The 20,082-nt window shown below is 40.5% G+C and overlaps 1 protein-coding gene across 1 annotated transcript; it reads left to right on the top strand.

Moving 5' to 3' along the window:
• The first annotated feature begins 11,347 nt into the window (after positions 1 to 11,347).
• LOC123695978 (alpha carbonic anhydrase 8-like) lies at positions 11,348 to 12,431 on the top strand. The gene is made up of 2 exons (XM_045641943.1): positions 11,348 to 11,550; positions 11,935 to 12,431. The coding sequence occupies exons 1-2, from the start codon at positions 11,502 to 11,504 to the stop codon at positions 12,333 to 12,335; spliced, it is 450 nt and encodes a 149-aa protein (XP_045497899.1). The 5' UTR covers positions 11,348 to 11,501; the 3' UTR covers positions 12,336 to 12,431.
• The last annotated feature ends 7,651 nt before the right edge of the window (positions 12,432 to 20,082 follow it).

Genomic DNA, 20,082 nt, shown 5'->3' with positions numbered 1-20,082 from the left:
ATTTTTGTTATTTAAACTAGTTAAAAAACAGTTTAAAAAAGTTCTGTCTTGGACGTCCGTGTGTCTGTATGTGCGGAGGATTTTCTTGTTAAGGGTGCTATTACGGATTTTTACAAAAACACGCTGTTTTTCGGTACCATTTTAACTTAAAGCAATTACACGTGAGAACATAGTTATATCTTAATTTAAAGATAATATATTCAGCTCTACGTTCATCTTATAAAAATTGTACGACGTTAGACAAAATTGTCGCTGAAATACGATTTTCCCAGCACAATAATCATTCCCATAAAAAATGGGGTCTAAAACGGTACCATTTTAAGAAAAGTAAAAGCCTAATCTATCTTCTTACCTATACATTATTGAGGGATATATAGTCCTTTATAGATTATGATAATTTTTTTGTATCTAAATCAAAATTTTATTTCAATTATTAGCTAAATTAAAAATACTTGTCGATTTCTTCATACATTTTGCTCTCGCGGGTCGTCAGACCGCGCTCAGAAGCGCTCTTGGAAGGACGGGTGTATCGCTCCTCGTCCCAAAAATAAAAACGAATAAGAAAAAGATTATTGTGCGTACACTGTCGTTTTCATGATTTGAAATATTTGATACTTTATAAGTAAGTGCTGATTTACACAGGGTCAGTAACTGACTACAAATTCGAGGCAAATCACTGCTGACCCGAAAAAAAACCCTGTGTAAACAGATTTGAAGTCAGTACAGAGGCTTGAAGTCTATGTAAACAGCTAAAGTCAGTCGCGGCGCCGAAATTCGGCGCCGCGACTGACTTTGACTTGTCTACTGACCCTGTGTAAATCAGCACTAAGAGTAAACTGTATAAGTTTCATATTCAAATTATTTGTAATTTAAAATTATATTTTAAAAATTACGTTGACTGAGATCCCCTTTTTTATGGGTTGTTGAACGGATTGGTGGGGTATAAGTATATTAAGAAGAGCTGGAACGTCAACACATTTACACATTGCACATGTTAGGCCGGGAGATACTGACACAAAATTTCGGGTCATTTGTAACAGGATGGCGGTCTATAGGGGTCTTACTTATCCGACGAGTGTGACTTACGCCCACGCGACTAGTCCGCCGGTACCAGCGTTCTGACCATCATTTTTCTTTTTGTCATTGCGTAATAAGACCTCTGTAGAACCGCCATTCTGTTACAAATGACCCGAAATTTTGTGTCAGTATCTCCCGGCCTATGTATGTGTCATATTTTGCAATTGTTTATAAATACAGGGTGATGTAATTGGTGTAGTACGAATATCTAAAAATCTATGAAGAATTTTGTGATACAGTAAATGGAAGAATTATATACTATTTTACAGTATTTAATAAAATCATTTAATTTTTTGTTCATTTTCATTAGAAATGTCAATTTTTCTCACCAAGGTGGAAATTGGAATGATAAGGATCTTGTTAGAAAAATATAAATTTTGACTAAAATCGGCATTTTTTTTTCAAAAATCAAATTACTAATTAATAATCAAAGTTATCCACATTATTAAAAAAATAAGCCAAACTATACACAATTTTTACTTGATGCAATCCTCAAAGATCATGGACATAGTGTATTGCGCCTTCCACCGTACCATCCAGAACTCAACCCAATAAAGTTACTATGGGGCATAATTAAAGGGAAAGTAGCATCACAAAATGTGAACTTTAACTTGAAAACTGTGGAAGAATTATTTAGAAAGGAAGCAAATGCCATCAGTCTGAATATGTTTAGTGACGTTTGGAGAAAGACGCGAGAACATGAGGAAAAATATATTCAATTAGAACCAAAAGTATATAATTACACTGACTCATTTATAATAACATTAAGAAATTCCGACGGCGAAACATCGAGTTCTTCGAGCGATGAAAGTTTCAGTGAAGTAGAAGATTACGATTATGATTAGATTCTTCTTCTTCTCTATAGATACTGCTTTCTGAATTGGTGGTAAATGTTAAAACTGTTAAACTGTTATGACGATTCAAAACTCAAAAGTGCTTTTAGAAGAAGTCTAATAGTATAAATGTTTGAGTTTGAGTTTAAAACCAATAGTGTGAAAATTATACGATAAACATGTAACATCTATTTGTTAGCGCGTATTGGTAGGTATTACGTACCTACTTACTACAAATATAATGTGGAGGAAGGAAGGTGGAATTCCTCCATCGAAAAAGGGAGGATCCTCGACCAGTCAACTCGACTGGCCGGCCGTAAAGGCCCCGATGGATGATCGATCGCGGGGTCATCCACGCAGGCCTTCACAGGCCTCGGGGTAACTGTTCGGGGCGACGGCCCCTTTCAGTGGTGGCATCACCGCCTGCAACTACAGGCGGGGCACTGGGTGGGACCTAATGGTCCGAGGTGTCGTGTCCGGGAGGTGACCTGCTGCAGTGCGATCGAGCCCGCGTGGTATCGCGGGCGATCTGCTAGCTGCTGCAGGGAGGAATGTCCGTGGGTGAAGCCACCCGCCACTTAGCGAGGTCGAGCCCGCCGGCAAAGTGCCGGGGGGCGCCCATCAGCCAGCGGCGAGGAAGCAGTCGTGTCCTAGGAGACTAGGTCACGTGGTAGGCCTCTTATGTCCGGCGGTCTCCGATGGTATGGCGCGATGCCCTGCAGATGCTGGGATCGCGCTCCGTCGGCGCGCGCGAACATAGAGGAACTCAGGCGACGAACGAAGTCGTCCAGGCTCTCCATGCGCAGGTCCCTGGAGATGACCTGATTCCGTACGAAGCGTGGTGCTCCGGAGATGGTGCGGAGCGCTAGCGACTGCTGCGCTCGCAGCGACTTGCGGTCCGTCTCGCTGGTCAGCGCGAACCACGCAGGGGCCGCATAGGTGAGTCGCGTGCGAACATAGGCCTTGTAAATGCACAGCTTCGTACGGAGAGGCAGGTGAGACGCCAGCATGGGGCGGAGTATGTTCCGCACGGCGCGCGTCTGGGCAACCACGTTCTTCACATGGGGCCGCATCGAGAGTGTCTTGTCAATGGTCACACCAAGGTACTTGGCCGTCGGTGACCATTCGACGTTCTCGCCCATGAGAGACACCGGGGGTGGCAGAAGGCGCGCCCGTCCGATGGAAATCGCCTGAGTTTTCCCCACGTTGACCTTGAGTCTCCAGTCCTCCAGCCATGAGGGAAGTGCATCCAGTGCTCGCTGCATCTTTACCGATGCATGCTTGGCGTTCAGCGAGGTGGTTATAAACGCAGCGTCGTCGGCATACAACGCTAGGATGGCTCCGCCAGCGACTGGAATGTCGTCCGTGTATCTGCTATAGCAGACGGGCGACAGGCAGCTTCCCTGGGGCACACCGGCTCGGATGGGGCGCTCTGTGGACAGAGCATTTTCAACCGCCACTTGAAAACGTCTGTCTTGCAGGAAGGTGGCCACAGTCTTAACTACTCGACGCGGAGTAGTAGACGTGGACAGCTTGTAGATGAGTCCGGTGTGCCAGACGCGATCGAACGCTTTCTCCATATCGAGAAATACTGCGACTGACTGTTCTCGCTTGTTGTAGGCGGTAGCGAGGTGGTGCAGTACTCTCGTCACTTGTAAAGTGGTGGAGTGTTCGGCACGGAAACCGAACTGTTCGTCGCGTGGCTGAAGGTGAGGCGTAATGTGCAGCAGCAGTAGCTTCTCGAAGACTTTCGAGGTAGACGACAGAAGAGTGATGGGGCGATAGCTCTCAGGCAGCATGATGTTCTTGCCTTGCTTGGGAATCAGGATGACTCGGCCGAGCTTCCACGGGGATGGAAAGTGCCCGGTACGGAGGATTCCATTGAAGAGCCGCGTCAGCGTCGCGATGGCTCGCGGGGGTAGGTGACGCAGCGCTTCGTTGGTGACTCGGTCGGGACCGGGGGCTTTGCGCAGTTTAGTTCGTCGAATCATCCTTTGGACTCGACCAGGGGAGAACACGACGAGATCTTCTGTCGGCGGTATCGGCAATTCTAAGTAGTCCATCACATGTCGCTTGATGGTCTCTACGTGCTGCACATTCGCAGTCGGATTAGGCGTAAACTGCTTCTCCAGGAAGTCTGCGAAAATCTCCGCTCGATCCTCGGCGCGGTAACGTGGGGTTCCGTCACCGGCCATGAGGGGTCTAATCGGAGAGGGCTTCCTGGAGAGCTGGCGGCAAAGGCGGTGCATGCCGGACCAGTCATCGCCGGCTCGCTCGATGGCGGTGTGCCAAGATTCGACTGCTACCGTTTCCAGTGCGTCTGATATCTTGGCTGCCAGGGCGTTCAGCCGCGTCTTCATGGCCGGGCATCGCAGGTTTTGCCATAGTCTACGCAGCTTCCTCTTCTCCTCTAACATCGCTAATATGTAGGCAGGGAGCTGGGGTTTCTTGCGAGTGGATGCAGCGTCGAGTCTGGACTCGCGAAGCGCATTGGACAAGACTGCGCTGAAGTCCGTGGCGAGTCGGTCGACGTCTGCAGGGCTCTCGACTCTAAAGGACGGAGAATGTTCAGCCATGTGTTCGGCGAAGATTCTCCAGTCCTGGCGATGTTTCGGAGAAGGCAGCGATGTCGTCAATGGAGTCATTGTCAGCGTCAGGAGGACGGCTTGGTGGTCGGAAATGAGGTGGTCATCCAGGACGTCAAGTGACGGTGCGGCAACGAGGCCGCGAGCTACTGCTATGTCGATGACGTCCGGAGTGTGGGCTGCACAGTACGGGTAGTGCGTTGGGACCTCTGGTCCTAGCACTTCGTAACCGTGGCGGTCTGCATCGTCCAGTAGGCGTCTACCGTCCGGGCTCACGGTGTTTGAGTTCCACGCCGTGTGTTTCGCGTTGAAGTCGCCAGCGAGGATCGTGGGCAGTGGCGAGTCCAGCAAGGTTCGGACATCAGCCACTGCTAGTCGATTTTGTGGCGGCTTGTAAAAAGCGAACACACGGATGGGCTGGCGGTCTATGCAGATTTCTACGCCGAGGGCGTACGACGACTGCAACTGAGGTACTGGCAGCAGTTGGTGGATGAGGTTCCGACGGACCAGGACTGCTAATCCCCTGTAAGCAGTCCCGATCGGTGAGGTGTGGTCCTCCCGGTAGACAAAGTATCCGGAAACCTTCAACTTGTCTGCTGGTCTGAGGTGTGTCTCGTTAACCAGGCCGATGTCCACCTGACGCTGGGAGAGCAATGTTTTAAAGAGACGGGCTTTTTGAGCTGAGAGCCCGTCGGCATTCCAAAAAGCGATACGGAGCTCAGCCATAAGAGGCACAAAGCTCCGCGATACAGCCCAAGATCAGCGGTACTGGGTCACGCTGCTCTTGGATGGCTATCAGCACCTGATTAAGGGTACTGATTACTTTGGTTAATCGGGGGTCCAGTGGCATCACACGCTTCGCCTTCGTCCCCCGTACGGGGGCGGCGACCACGGTGGGCTTGGACGTTTTGCTACGCTGGGTAGGTTGCGGCGCGGTGGGCGGCGCGGAGCGTGGCCTAGAGGTGGATGCTGCAGGCGGTACACTAAGCAGTGCAGTGACTGGCGCTGCAGTAAGTGGCGCGGAAGGCTGTGCAGCTGGTGGTCGCTTTTGTGTGCGTTTGCCACGTTTACGGCGGCGCTTTCCTGTCAGCCCTGGCTGGTTGGCGGCAGCCATGAGCGAGCCAGGTGCATCGGCTTCTGTTGCGGGCGCACGGGCATTTGTGGCGGTGCGTGCGACGGTGCCTGCTCGGCGGTTGCGCGTCTCCTTGCGGAAGATGGGACAATTCGCATTATTAGCCGTGTGGGCGCCGCCACAATTGGCGCACGTTGGTGGTTCCTCGCGCGGACGTTGACACTCCTTCGCCGGGTGGTTCTCACCGCACCGCACACAGGCTATTGGCCGGTGGCAGTTTTGGGAGGAGTGCCTAAATTGCTGGCAGCGATGGCATTGCGCAGGTCCCTTTCTGCCACGCCAGGCCTCAATAGTGATCCCAGGCATACAGAGCAGTTCGCTCACCTCATAAATGCCTGGGATGAGATCCGGTGTCCGCTGCAATTGCGCGAACATCAAACAGCCCGGCCTACCTGGACGAGCGGGAATTGCGCGCACGTGCTCTGGGATGAACCCGAGCTCTCGCAGCTCTGTCTCTACTAGTGCCGGTTCTGTGTTAGCCGGCAGGCCGCGGATTGCTACTTTTACGCTTCTTTCAGCGGGCAGCGAGTAGCAAAACCAGGAGATTCCGGTATTGCTCTCCAGCTGCGTAAGATAGCGCTGGATGAGTCGGAACTCCTGGTCCGTCTTTGGTATGAAACGGACGCCCTTGCCAAATGGACGTCCGTTTGGGGTGTGCCCGAGGACCTTCTTTAACTCTCTAAAGTGGGTGGGCCAGTCGGGCAGCGTCTCCACTATAAGCGGGGGATAGCGGTTGGGCTGTTTGGTCGGCGGCGCGGCGCTCGTGGCGCCGGCAGCAGCAGAGGTGGAGGCAGATGCTGCAGTGACGGTCGCAGTCGTATTAATGTTAGCGTTAGTCGCGGCGGGCGCAGCGGCGGCGGAGCATGTGAAGGGTGAGAGCGCTGGGGATTTTTGGGACGCGGCCATGCTCGCGTATGTCGGGCCGGTTGTCCCGATCTCCATGGGAGAGCCCGATGACATCGTCGGCATGTTCAGAGGAGGAGGCGGGGACGCTGTGAGAGTTTTCTCTCCTACTTTATGGGGAGGGGAGGGAAAGCGTCCCACAGGAATACCCGGTAAGGGGGCTGGGAAGCGCGGAGTACGTGGCAGTGGTGCCTGTGCGGCGCGCTTCAAAGTGCCCGGCGTTAGTGTAGCGGCGCTAGCCGGGGCCTGTTGACGACTCGGTGTGAGTGAGCGAGTAATTGAGGATACGGATTCGGTGGATTGGGCCGGCGATAACGTCAGTGGACTCGCCAGGAATGATTCATCGCCGGCTCCTGACTGAGGTTCCGACACCAACACAGGACGCCGGCCAGTTGCCGTTGAGCGGGCCACAATTGCGGCCTGGCCGGAAGCGGCAATGGCGTCCAGGCCCATTTCAAGTGCGGCAACCGACCGACTATAGACCCTGCGGCCCAGTGCGCGCGGACGAGTCGCGCGTCGCTGCGGCAGCGGCGGCACGCTCGGCGGCGGCATGATTGCAGGATGTATTTATTTACATCTGGCCGCAATAAAAATTTAATAACTCTGAATTCTGAAATAAACAAGTTATTTATGAATTATCAAATTCAAATTATTCAATTACTTAATTGATTTTAATTAATCAATTAATTAATTAATTATTGATCAGCGAGCAGAACGCTAAGAACGAGACTAAACGACCAAGAACAAAGAACCAACGAATTCCTGAAAAGCCCTAACCACCCGAGATGGATGATGTCGGAAAGTTGTATATATAGCTCTGTAGCGAAACATTTCGCTTGCGCGATTCAGAGCGAGGTGTCGCTACAATAATATTTCTTAGATATTTTTACTCGACCAAAGTCAGGACAAGACTGCTCCGCAACTGCAGAAGACGTCCGTTATTTAAATCATTATCAAAACAACCATCCGTGTGTTGGGACTTGGGAGTGAGCGCACGTGTTATTTATATTGTTTTTATGACCTGAAATTTAATTATTATTTGATAATTGAATGATTATTAATACTTTTATCCAATTGATTATTTTTAGAATAAATAATTAAGTTCATCAATTGATTTACTTTTAAATTATAATTTTACAGGTAAATTATGAGAGCTTTCATAATTATATTTGCATATATTTATCTACAACGCACCCATTATACAATTCAAGTCTAAAATGAAACTAGAGTCGCATTTATTTTTGAACATACTGTAAGTGAAATTGCATAAGTGTGAGTACTGTGAACATGCCAGCTTTCCTTAATTTACCGATAAAGCAATTTGACAAAACTTAAATCCAAAATGGCGCCGACGAAAATTTTACATCTTTTCGTCATGGGTGTCATTTTCATGGTTTTTGGGGCAGCTATTAACGAATATGAGGTCAAAACTAAAATCCAAGATGGCGCCGACGAAAAATTTACATCTTTTCGTCATGGGTGTCATTTTCATGGTTTTTGGGGTAGCTATTAAACAATATGAGGTCAAAATTAAAATCCAAGATGGCGCCGACGAAAATTTTACATATTTTCGTCATGGGTGTCATTTTCATGGTTATTGGGGTATCTATTAACGAATATGAGGTCAACATTATAATCCAAAATGGCGCCGACGAAACTTTTACATCTTTTCGTCATGGGTGTCATTTTCATGGTTTTTGGGGTAGCTATTAACGAATATGAGGTCAAAACTGAAATCCAAAATGGCGCCGACGAAAATTTTACATCTTTTCGTCATGGGTGTCATTTTCATGGTTTTTGGAGTAGCTATTAAACAATATGAGGTCAAAATTAAAATCCAAGATGGCGCCGACGAAAATTTTACATATTTTCGTCATGGGTGTCATTTTCATGGTTATTGGGGTATCTATTAACCAATATGAGGTCAAAACTAAAATCCAAGATGGCGCCGACGAAAAATTTGAAATATTTTCGTCATGGGTGTCATTTTTGTGGTTTTAGGTGTGTCTCTTTAAATGATGTATCTCTTTTAAATTATTTTTAAGACTGTCCCACTCACACTCTGTATAGGTTTTAGCTTTGCATACGCTAAGTACGTAAAAAATACTTATAAAATGCCAGGTGTATCTTTTTGTCATCAGTTGACTCAGCCTTGGGTCAGCCGTGACAGCCACAGTGTAATATACAAGCTGCCCTCCATGCCCCCATCTGTGATTAGAACTCTTTTTGATCGGTTGATACCACAGAGCAAGTATTGCACGCCTCATAAGCGAAGCGTTGAGGTGGGTACTACTGTCACTTCGCGCAAAACATCTGATTTTTCAAACTTAAAATGTCTTTATGTATCATACATTGCACTTGTAAGATAATACATACACACATATTAAGAAAAAACACTATTTTTAACATTCATGATATTTTTGATGTCATTTTTGTTATTTAAACTAGTTAATAAACAGTTTAAAAAGTTCTGTCTTGGACGTCCGTGTGTCTGTATGTGCGGAGGATTTTCTTGTTAACACGATAGCGACCGAAATACTTTACTAATCGAGTCTTTTTTTTTCTCTTACGCTTGAGTATGCTCAGGAATAGAACCCTTTCATTTTTCAGGGTCTGATTCGATGTGGTTTAAATGTTATTAAATAAACAAAAAAAATATCGACTTTTTTTTATATTTATAGTGTACTCAAAATTCACCATTATAAACTCGATTCTTTATACTATAAGCCAAGGTTTAAAAAAATAAGTTGGTAGTCAGTCCCTTAAACCGGCGCAGTTTCACATCTAGGTGGGGCCACAAGAAAAATAGCTCAATTATTACGGTACCGCTTTCTTTACTTTTCCAACTATTTTGAGACAGTACAAGAGCATTGGCACATGAGAACAAGTGTATCTACATACTTATATTATATTATACACCTTTATAAATAATCAATTTTATTGTAAAGGATGAGATTATGAGGCGTGCACTTTTGGATTTTCCAATTTTTGTTATTATGTGGCAATAAATGTTATATCTTTCTTTCTTTTAATCAATAATTAAGGAGACTATCATTTCACACTCTGCTCCACATTCATATTAGCACGCGTAAACTCCTGCATAATGTCAGTACTCGTTATTTGATACACATCGCTTTATTACCATTTATTTGCATATGAGGATGTAGAAGATTATCTGCTTATCTCGCTTTAACTTATACTAACCAAGATTTATAAACTAAACGCGTGTCATTATGATCAATTTGCTTGGAATGTTTTGTATAGGTACGTCGTTGGTTATTAAACGATAATTATTGTGGAAAAACAACCATTCTAAAAATGGCAATAACATGCGTTAGCCGTATCATAAACATAATTAACATTAATGCTGAAATTTCAGCTCGTGAATAATTATTGTTACGCTTCTACCTATTCCTTTAACGATAATAATTAAAATATAAATATACAGATACATATGATATACAGGGTGGACATTTTCCACGGGCGCTGGAGCCGCTGGAGGGACAGCAGGTATTTGAAATACCTACTGGAGATTGCATATTTTGCTGAAAGGAAACATTCCTTTATTTTTAAAATAAAATGAAACTAGATAATGTAAATTTGTATATATTATGTTTGTTTTTAATTAGGCACGAAAAATAAGTGGTGAGGAAAAACGACTTTAAAAACCTAATTATAAATATCCAATTACTTGACCATTATTGGTACGGGAGCTACCAACGTTTTAAAAAAAGTCATTTTAGTATAGTTGGGTTTTTGATATGCTGTTTCTCTTGCTATTTCGGTTACAGTCCGGGCTGTCTGGCTGGCGGTAGTGGTTGCGTTTATTAGTGCGCATCTTATCTGCACAGGAAGATATACTTAACTTTAGTCATTTTTTAACGCGTAATTTTTAATCTTTTGCCTTTAGATAGATCCATCAGACATATTTTTTTTATTGCAAGACGTTTTATTCGTTGTTAAATGGGTGCCATACGCAATTTTTTATTTAAAATAATTAAAATGTCATCGAAATAAGTGAAATTACATCAACATGAGTCCGCTTAAAAAATAAGCAACTAATAACTTTATTTCTTATATTATACTATCCTTTTTTAATACTTATATTAAATAATTAGTAAACTAATATCTTTAATAGATGCTTTCATATTTATTACACTTTTGGGTATTAATATGAATTTGATGATATGTATTTGGTTTTTATCAAGTTTACATTTAACGTCCTATTTGAGGTTCGTTGGGAAAAGGAGGCACCATGGTAGATTGTTGCAAAAAATTGTAAATAGTAAAATGAATATTATATATAGTATATGTAACACAGTGATTACTTATCCTTCACGGGGACTCATGTTGATGGAATTTCACTTATTTCGATGATATTTTAATTATTTTGAAATAAAAATTGCGTCTGGCACCTATTTAACAACGAAAAAAACGTCTTGCAATAAAAAATGTATGTCTAATGGATCTATCTAAAGGCAAAAGATTAAAAATTATGCGTTAAAAAATGACTTTAAATTAAGGATATTTTCCTGTGCAGATAAGATGCGCACTAATAAACGCAACCACTGCGGCCAGCCAGACAGCCCGGACTGTAACCGAAATAGCAAGAGGAACAGCATATCAAAGAACCAACTATACTAAAATGCTCACTTGTCAACGTTGCTACCTCCTAGAATATATTAAATTACCATTGACTTGTTATTAAAACAACAGTGCACAATTAATATAAAACTACCTACAGTCTTAATCTGAATGTTTACTAAGAATAACGATATCATAAGGTCGCGGCTGTGAAAGGTCAATCGTGTGGCCGCTGCTTACATCTGACCAGTGATTGGAGAAGGCTGACGCGGCCCCGACATATACGCATCATACGTTTGACTAAAGCATTTATCGTGACTCCTTAAATATTAGTCCATATAAGATTATACACAGCCAAGACGTACGTGTGAGCCACGGTGTGAAAACATGAAGCTGTGCGCGTTTGTTTTGCTTCTAGCCTTTTGTTACGTTCACTGTGAGTATTCACTTGAATTTCAACTTTCTTAAATACGAAGATTTAATCTAAGTCAGCAAATTAGTTGAATGTTTAGAAAAATTCGCATCCCATGTCAACTTTTGTTTTAAATTCGTCCATATTTAAATTAGGTGTACCTACTCTTTTGATTCTTTCACTGTTTAAAAGATTTCTTCTCAAAATATTACCTTCTTACGTATGTTTTACTAATTGATTATGTAACATTGTGTACACAGAGATAAGGAAATAATGATTAAGCGTTATAAAGAATGAGTGGATATACCGTATAATTTATCTAATTTAAATATAATTAAACCCAATAACCTAACCTAACTAACAATCTAAGACTAACTTCTATTAAAATTCCCTTCATTTATCTTTCAGGTCGTAAAACGTATGCGCCAATAGACAAGAATGCGAACATTGCCTTCATTAATATGGAAGCTGGAGGTGCGCCGCCTCCTAACATTAACCGTGCCCCGTCTCCTCAGAAAAACCCTTCACCTGCACCGGTAGTACCAGCGCCACAACCCGCAGCCCCAAGCCCGACAACAGCAAAGCCAGTGACCCCCAGTATTCAACAAGCTCATATACCGACTACACCCGCTCCTGGTCCCCCTCCCAACCAAATTAAACCCAAGCCCGTCAATCCCAGCCCTGCTGCCAAACCTATAACAACTCCTGGTCCAGGAACTGTCAAGCAACTCGTTAACTTCTACGATAGCCAAGGAAAAGCAAGTCCGATCCGACCTTACAGTTACAGTCAAGCAGTGAAGCAAGGTTAATGTTAGATGATAAATGGATATGATATCTGTGAACTGGAAATTAAAACAAACTTTGGGTACAAATATTTCATAATCGTAATAAACTTTATAATATAATTTGTTTTTCTATTTATTTAATGATCAATAAGATGTAATATTAGTTAATTTCACTTAATCCACCGACTATCAGCCGGATACATCTCATTCTATAAAAGGCACATTAAGGCGTAAATAATTGTCGTAAAACCTATTCCAAGAGTGAAAGTAAGCTAGTTCCGCTACGGGAAATGCGCAGGAGTACCTACGGTATTTTCTTATCATAGACACATCTTAGTGCCGCTGATAAATATAGAACTCGCATTCTATAATGTAATTAATCCAGAAGCTGAATATTGTGTTACATTTGTAGAGAAATGCTGTGCTATCTAAATGCAAATTTAACTCTCCTCGTGTTCAATTCAATGCACCTTTAATCTAAATATAGATTTTATTAATGCCATTTTTTAAATTTCTATTATGAATTTGACATAAGTTAAGTTTCATATTTCATATACGAGTAAGCCAATCTCACTAATTGCAAATTCTTAAGTAGGATATAATATATTTTCATTTCTGTTTTCCCATGATATCATAACGACAAAGGACTTGCAAAAATTACTTAATTGAATAGATGGTAAGGTTCAAACGAATAGGGTCGAGCATGTGCTACTTTCACTTTCAACAATGAGTCAGCCGCAGCTGTTACGTCGACAGGACGTTTTGCAGCTCACAATACTTAATATACATACATGCACTTAAAGAGATATTGTGTAATACGTCCGCTTTAAGCCTGCATAATGTTTATACATTTTATTTCATGATTCACGCAGGAGATTCCTACTATAACAGCAATATGTTACGAAACAAGGAACTAGCGATTTCACCTTGACCGGCATTTTTTGGAATTGCCGTATCGCAACCTCTAGGCTCTATATAATTTTTTCGTCGTGTTGTTTTACCGTTTGGCTTTATATTTACCACTATAAAAATCAATTATTACAAAATTGTGATAAGAATAAATAAGATGTAATCCACTTCTTTCATAGACAGCTGCGTGTATAAGTAATTTTACGCTTTCTAGTAGTAGAGTCTTCGTCCGGTTGTGAATAGTCCCATGTTATTCGGAAATGATAAAACTTTTAACTAATATTGAGAATGTTTAGGAAATTTGAACACTGAAATTAATTTCATGCTTTTAAATATGTTATACTTACATACTTTATATAAATCAATTATTTGAACCGAGGGAATTCGATGAGTTTTAAACAAAACAATTATTAAATAAAATTAGCAGAAAAAGTCGATTCTGCCTCGATATGATCGTTTGAATAATAACCAAGTTATTCAATTCAAAATTATCATTATCTAACATGAATAAATTTCGACACAGGTACCGTCATTACCCATGTTGTATCATGTACGAATGTACGCAAACCAAAACGTAACAAAGCACTGGCCCCTCCCATAAACACAACTTATCTGCACACAATATCAAGAGATCATATTGTGGCTAAGGCGTTCTCGCTGCGGCGAAAGTGGTTTTACATTTGTAGTTATGTGAAAATGCAATTTCATGGATTTCAATGAATGACTTACAAGCTATAAAATATAAAATTGACAGTCATAAAGAGTATAATTTATGTGACCGTTTCTTAATAAGATTAAATAGGTAGATAACTCATCTGAACGTTTGATTTGGCTGTGTTTTTATGAACACCAATCTTTATGTAAAAAAAGGTTGATTTGATGCAACTGTTCTAGTTTTGTAACAAAATTACGAAACAAGAAATTACACCTATTTCCTTATAGCTGAAACTATCAAAAGATTTCAGTTCGCAAAAGCCTCCGTCGTTTATTGAACTAATATTAAATGGTTTCAGACTTTAGATACATTTGTTTCTACATTAAGTTCTATGAATATAATATTATTGAGTACCTAGCATAAGTGACTAAGGCTTCTAAAACTGCTAGCACTATTGTCTATTTCTAGCCATACTTTCACTTTCCTAAAGGCATCTCCGGACTTAGTGTTATGAAATAAGATCCGCCCTCATTCCATCAGAGTCCGCTTTGCTAAATGTTGAATCAAAACAGTCTACCTCACTGTCTGTGACGCACGTATTACATAACTTATACTTTTAGACCAAGGGTCAATGAAATATATCTTAGGTTTCGAAGCACGTCCTGTATGACCCACTATTTATTTGGTTTGAGTTTCATAATAATTATGACTCGATAATATATATATCCATAGCATCAGGATATATCCAAAGACATTAAATGTGGTATGGTAATGTTTTTTTTGAAGATTTTATCGAATTATATTTCGAAGCTGATATCATTAATATAAGATCACACAAGGGATAGACACCAATAAGTACTCGATATATTACTATTTAGATATATTGTCATTATAAATCCGAAAACTGATCCCAATTAGATACCGTTCGTACCTACTTTTACCGACTATTTAAGTATTTAGCTAGAGTCTACAAAAATACGTTTTTTCTTGTTTAATTTTATTGTCTAACCTATGTAGGTTCAAGATTATCACGCTGCATTCATAAAATAGTCGTAACTTAAATAAAACACAATTACATTGTTTTATCGTAACATCACTGATTATATTGAAAGAGGCTATTGGTTTTCAATCACTAAAGCTGGTAAGGCGCCAAGAATGATACATGAAAGTGCCATACGTCAAGTTTATGAAAGTTTTCCAACAAGATAACAACAACAACTCTTTAAATAGAAATGCTAATAAATATTATTGTTTCTTTATGTCGTCTGTAGGTTAGTGGATGTATTATTGTTCTGTTTTCGGTAGGCACTTGCGGCTTCCACACAATGAGCTAGATAACATAAGCTGCTTATGTAAATTGGCACATTTTATCAATGACTAATATAATCCGATTTCGAAGTGGCTGTGTGACGTTGCGCTGTGACACACTATTGTTATGCAAAGCGGATCTGCGAGCGAAATGCGGCGATACAATAATTTAAGTGAAAACTGATAATCCACATTTTTCCGCACATCCGCTTTGGGATGCAAATAATATAGGCATTATAGACGTCTAAGGTTGTGTGAAACTATGATTTTTATGTGACAGGACTGTAGATATGTTCTAGAGAGAAGATTTGTTTAGTCAGTTACATTTAATTATGTAACTAACTTACTAACAAACTAGCGTGTACTAAATCTATTTGCTAGCCTACGCTCAAACTACTGCATAAAATTTTGTCCGAAAACTTACAGGCACCTGGTTCGCTCTAACACAAACCTTTTTTTTTTAAGTGGGGAAATCTTGCATAGATACCCACGGCTTCCGGGGAAAGGGCCGTGGGTTATGTCGGATTCCTACCGACCAAAACCCCACTGTATTCCGTCAAGCCGCATCAACGACGGGGACACGGGTATAGGTAGAATTCGTCCGTGACCCCATCAGCAGCTGCCCGTCTCCAGGCCAACACAAACTATGATCACACCAGCTCTTACCTCATGGGGCGGCGTGAGCGGAACACGTCTCACGCTGCCTCATCTCACCGGACGATGGACTAAATCAACGCCCGGCGCCCCTCGTTAGGGAGGCTGGTTGCGGCCGCGTAAATCAGCAGCAACGCGACGACGAAGCCCAATAGGACGACGGCGCCGGATCGGGTCCGCGTGAGGATCCCTCTCGCGAACCCGCTCCGCCTCCTCTTTCCGCGAGATTACGTCCTCGGAGAACGTGATCACCGCGCGCCAGGATCTGTCGCTGCCCACCATTGCGCGAACAATGGAGGGCAGAGAGAGATCTGACCCGACGACCGCGACCAAGCGAGCACGAGGCTCGGACCACGCGGGGCACACGGCAAGAGTATGATCTGCCGCTCTAACACAAGCCTGAAGTTCATGAACGAAATAAGCTTTCTTGTGAAGCAATAAAAGAATCCAAACCATTATCACATAACATTTTTATGATAATAAATAGTTAACGCTATTGTTCAAGGTCCTTCGATACCTTACTTTTGCATTTTCTTCATACTACCATCACAAAACAACAATTTCACGTGATAAATTAAGTTATATCTTTAAAATGATGTGAAGTACGTAATTACAAGCTCACGTTGGTATTTAGCAAGCAATAAAGCAAGTCAATAAAGAAAATGAAATCATAAGAAATCAAAAAAGATTTTCTGAAATTATTATGTAGACACCTTTTTTATTTTTTCTCTGCTTTTTTTTCAAACGATTTGAAGTAATACTATCTAGTGTACTCAGTAGGTTACATCAGCCTACTGATATTTTGTATTCACATATGAAATCAAAATATCATACGAGAATCACGTTATCCAACTTTGTAATTCATAATGAGGCTACCATGTACATGAGTCTACCATCTATAAATAGATAAGTGAGATTAAATAAATTTATTTAAATCCTATTAATTATAATTACTTATGCACATTAAATGAACTTCCACGGTTCGCTCGCGTTCATTAAAAAATATGAAATTGACGGAAAGAGTGAAATCGAATAAATTGTCCATTGTGAGGTGCACGAATTTGGCAAGCATTACTTTCTGTTTTGATCTCTACATGCGCCGGCGTCTGAATGATATGGAGATAATATATACCAGTTATTATAGTACGACGCTTTTCAATTTCCTGCTATTCTTTATTTGTAGAAACCTATTGTTCAATTAGTTTATATAACTAGGTATTTGAATAAGTATTGTAAAAAAAAAGTTCTCTCATACTCGTATCAATTAATTTTGTATTCAAAAACGTAAAATAAATATTATATTTGTAGATATAACTAATGGTCAGTTCTTCATCGTCGATTTATCATTTACCTAAAACAAACTACAGTTTAGACCATATTCTCATTGAATATTTAATGGCTAAGGTATGTTTATTTGTTTGTGTAGGTATACTATTCTAACCTGCGGACCAAGAGCAGTTACGACGACAAAGCTACTCGCATCTGAGTCAAAATTAAGATATTTCTAGATATTTATAACAATAACGTTAGCCAAGGAAAGGTGCCTAGAGTGTGTTTGCTCGCTTGAAATAATGTGTTTGTTTGTATGAATTTCAGCCACATCAAAACTATGAAAGCCTGTAAATAATGTTAATAATTCTCATTAATATAATCACTATTTAACCAGACTTACAGTACTGACTTTTAGTTTCATAGAGCATTCCGAAGCAAATAAATATTATGTAGATAATATTATTCATACTTTTCTATTTAGGATCTCCTTTCCAAGGATGTGAGGATCCATTTCACATTTCTTTCATGAACACCGTTCAAAAAGAACATCTAATATATATTAAAAAGGCAAAAGTTTTTATGGATGTATGGATGTATGGATGTTTGTTACTCTTTCACGTAAAAACGACTGAACCGATTACAATGAAATTTAGCACACATATAGAGGGTAACTTGGATTAACACATAGGATAGTTTTTATCCCGGAAATCCCACGGGAACGGGAACTATGCGGGTTTTCCTTTGCAAACGCGGGCGAAGCCGCGGGCGGAAATCTAGTATAAAATAACAATAGGTCATTTTTATATTCTTTTACAAATTATTAACATTTATGTATCGCTTAATATATATGTACCTACTTATGTGGTAGAATAGCATCTTAACATCGTTTTACGTACTGAGTGTAGAAAAAAAGTAGAAAATGCTCGTGTCAATGAAATGTACAACAATGACAGAAAAGACATTACTAGCTGAGTAAAGTTTTCTCTTATCGTTTGATCCGTTTCTTTGCTTATAAGAGAACTCTTGCTTTCATTGTCTAATTATAATTATCTTAATCCAACGCTTTAGCTGATAAGCCATTACATTTTTATACGTTTGTCAATCGTATCTGAGAAAAATGTGACAAAAAATTAATGAAATAAAATGTTCCCATTCACGTCGTATTCAGTTCTAGTTTTTCTTATAAACATTTTATTTCAAATTTTATAAATATCACAAATATACAATAAACAAGTTTTTGTTATCTTTGATTTTTTTTATTTACTTGATATTATTCTTCATAATTAGAATTGTCCGTATTTATGCAAAATGGAACCACTCGACAAATTTGCTTTTTTCCGTTTCTTGAAGAATACTCATTTAAAAGTGGTCTAAATTCTTATACAAACAAGAACCACATGAATTTTACCTTGGAAACAAGGTATACTAAAAGCAGAAAGGAACCACCAGCAACAACGAATAATACATATGAAGCAAAACCGAACCACAGCACCACGGGACTGCTTTGTTCAAACAAATAAACGATATTACTATCATGTTATTATATACAAAACAGATCCGCTGATACTTGGTACCATTATACATTACACATATTTCTATTAATAACAATTATTTTTAATACACAAAATGGAACCAGGTTTCTGTGGTATGGTTATGCGTAAAATAAATTCATAATTAAATTGTAATTTTTTATTGCAAAATAAAACCACAAGCATTCGGTTCTATCATGCATAAATAAATATTGTAAAACATCCTGAAACCCATCATCGCTATACGGTACCAAATGCCTTGACTTGTGCACAATGCAGAATGCTTCTCATCTTTAAACAACGTATTTCATTACGTCTAAATAGCTCAAAGTGCAAAACTCCAATTTTTAAAGTAAAACGTCGAACATCTGTCAATATAGGTGACATTCAGCGAAGTATTTCGAATACGTGACGGCCGTTTTTTTTCTCCGCGAAGTAAGTTCTATTGTTTTTGTTAATTACCTTTAAAATTAAATGTGAAAATGTTTAGTAATAAATAAATAAGGAAGCAATTGGAAAGAAAAGCATTGGAGACGAATACCGAAGATAATAATGAAGATATAACGGGTAAGTAGTTTTATTTAATGCATTTAAGTACTTATTGAATATAGGAGATGCAGGTATGTACGCTTTATCCACTTTTGATTCATTCCCGATTGTGGAGTGATTTTAAAAAGATAGTTCATTAATTAGTAGGTAAGTACAAGAGGAATCCTGTGTGGATTTACGTATTTTAACGACACTGTTGTTGTTCACGAAGGCGAGTCGAATTATTAAGAGTCATTTTGTTACGATTCATCTGTCATTGTGAGATGAAACTACTAAACCCTGTTTTAAAAACAACTGTCGATGATCTAGGTACCTACCTACTATTTTGGTAAGATACGTTTAGATTCAGATTCAGTACAGTACATTCAGCGCATATAATAATTTGTTTGATTTTAAAAGTCGCGCTGCCACTGTTTTGACCGGAACAAGGCCCTAGCCCGCAAAATTGAAAATTTTAACAAGTTTATTTAATTTTTTTTTAGGTTTGGTCACTGTTGCGTACCCAAAAGGTAAAAGGAGACCCTATTACTAAGACTCCGCTGTCCGTCTGTCTGTCTGTCCCTCTGTCTCATGAACTGTGATAGTTAGACAGTCGAAATTTTCATAGATGATGTATTTCTGATGCCGCTGTAACAACAAATACTAAAAAACAGAATAAAATAAATATTTAAGAGGCTCCCATACAATAAACCGTGATTTTTTTGCCGTTTTTATAGATAATGGTACGGAACTCTTCGTTGCGCGAGTCCGACTCGCACTTAGCCAGTTTTTTGTACATGACGCATGTACCTACAACATACTTATCGTCTAGTAGGGACACGGCTTTATAAGAACTAATTATATTTTGCTGTCGCCATATATCTACGTATAAAAGCCACGCGGCTTTATTGTTTTG

This window comes from Colias croceus, chromosome 1 (genome assembly GCF_905220415.1).
Source record: "Colias croceus chromosome 1, ilColCroc2.1".
Taxonomy (NCBI): Eukaryota; Metazoa; Arthropoda; class Insecta; order Lepidoptera; family Pieridae; genus Colias; species Colias croceus.
The sequence above is the reverse complement of the archived record's forward strand: the minus strand, read 5'-3'. Positions and strand labels throughout refer to the sequence as shown.

What these genes read in the sequence shown, in the direction of transcription:
- LOC123695978 (XM_045641943.1), top strand. Translation starts at nt 11,502, where the DNA reads ATGAAGCTGTGCGCGTTTGTTTTGCTTCTAGCCTTTTGTTACGTTCAC. An exon ending in AGCCTTTTGTTACGTTCACT is followed by an intron (nt 11,551 to 11,934) that starts GTGAGTATTCAC and finishes TTTATCTTTCAG; the next exon opens with GTCGTAAAACGTATGCGCCA.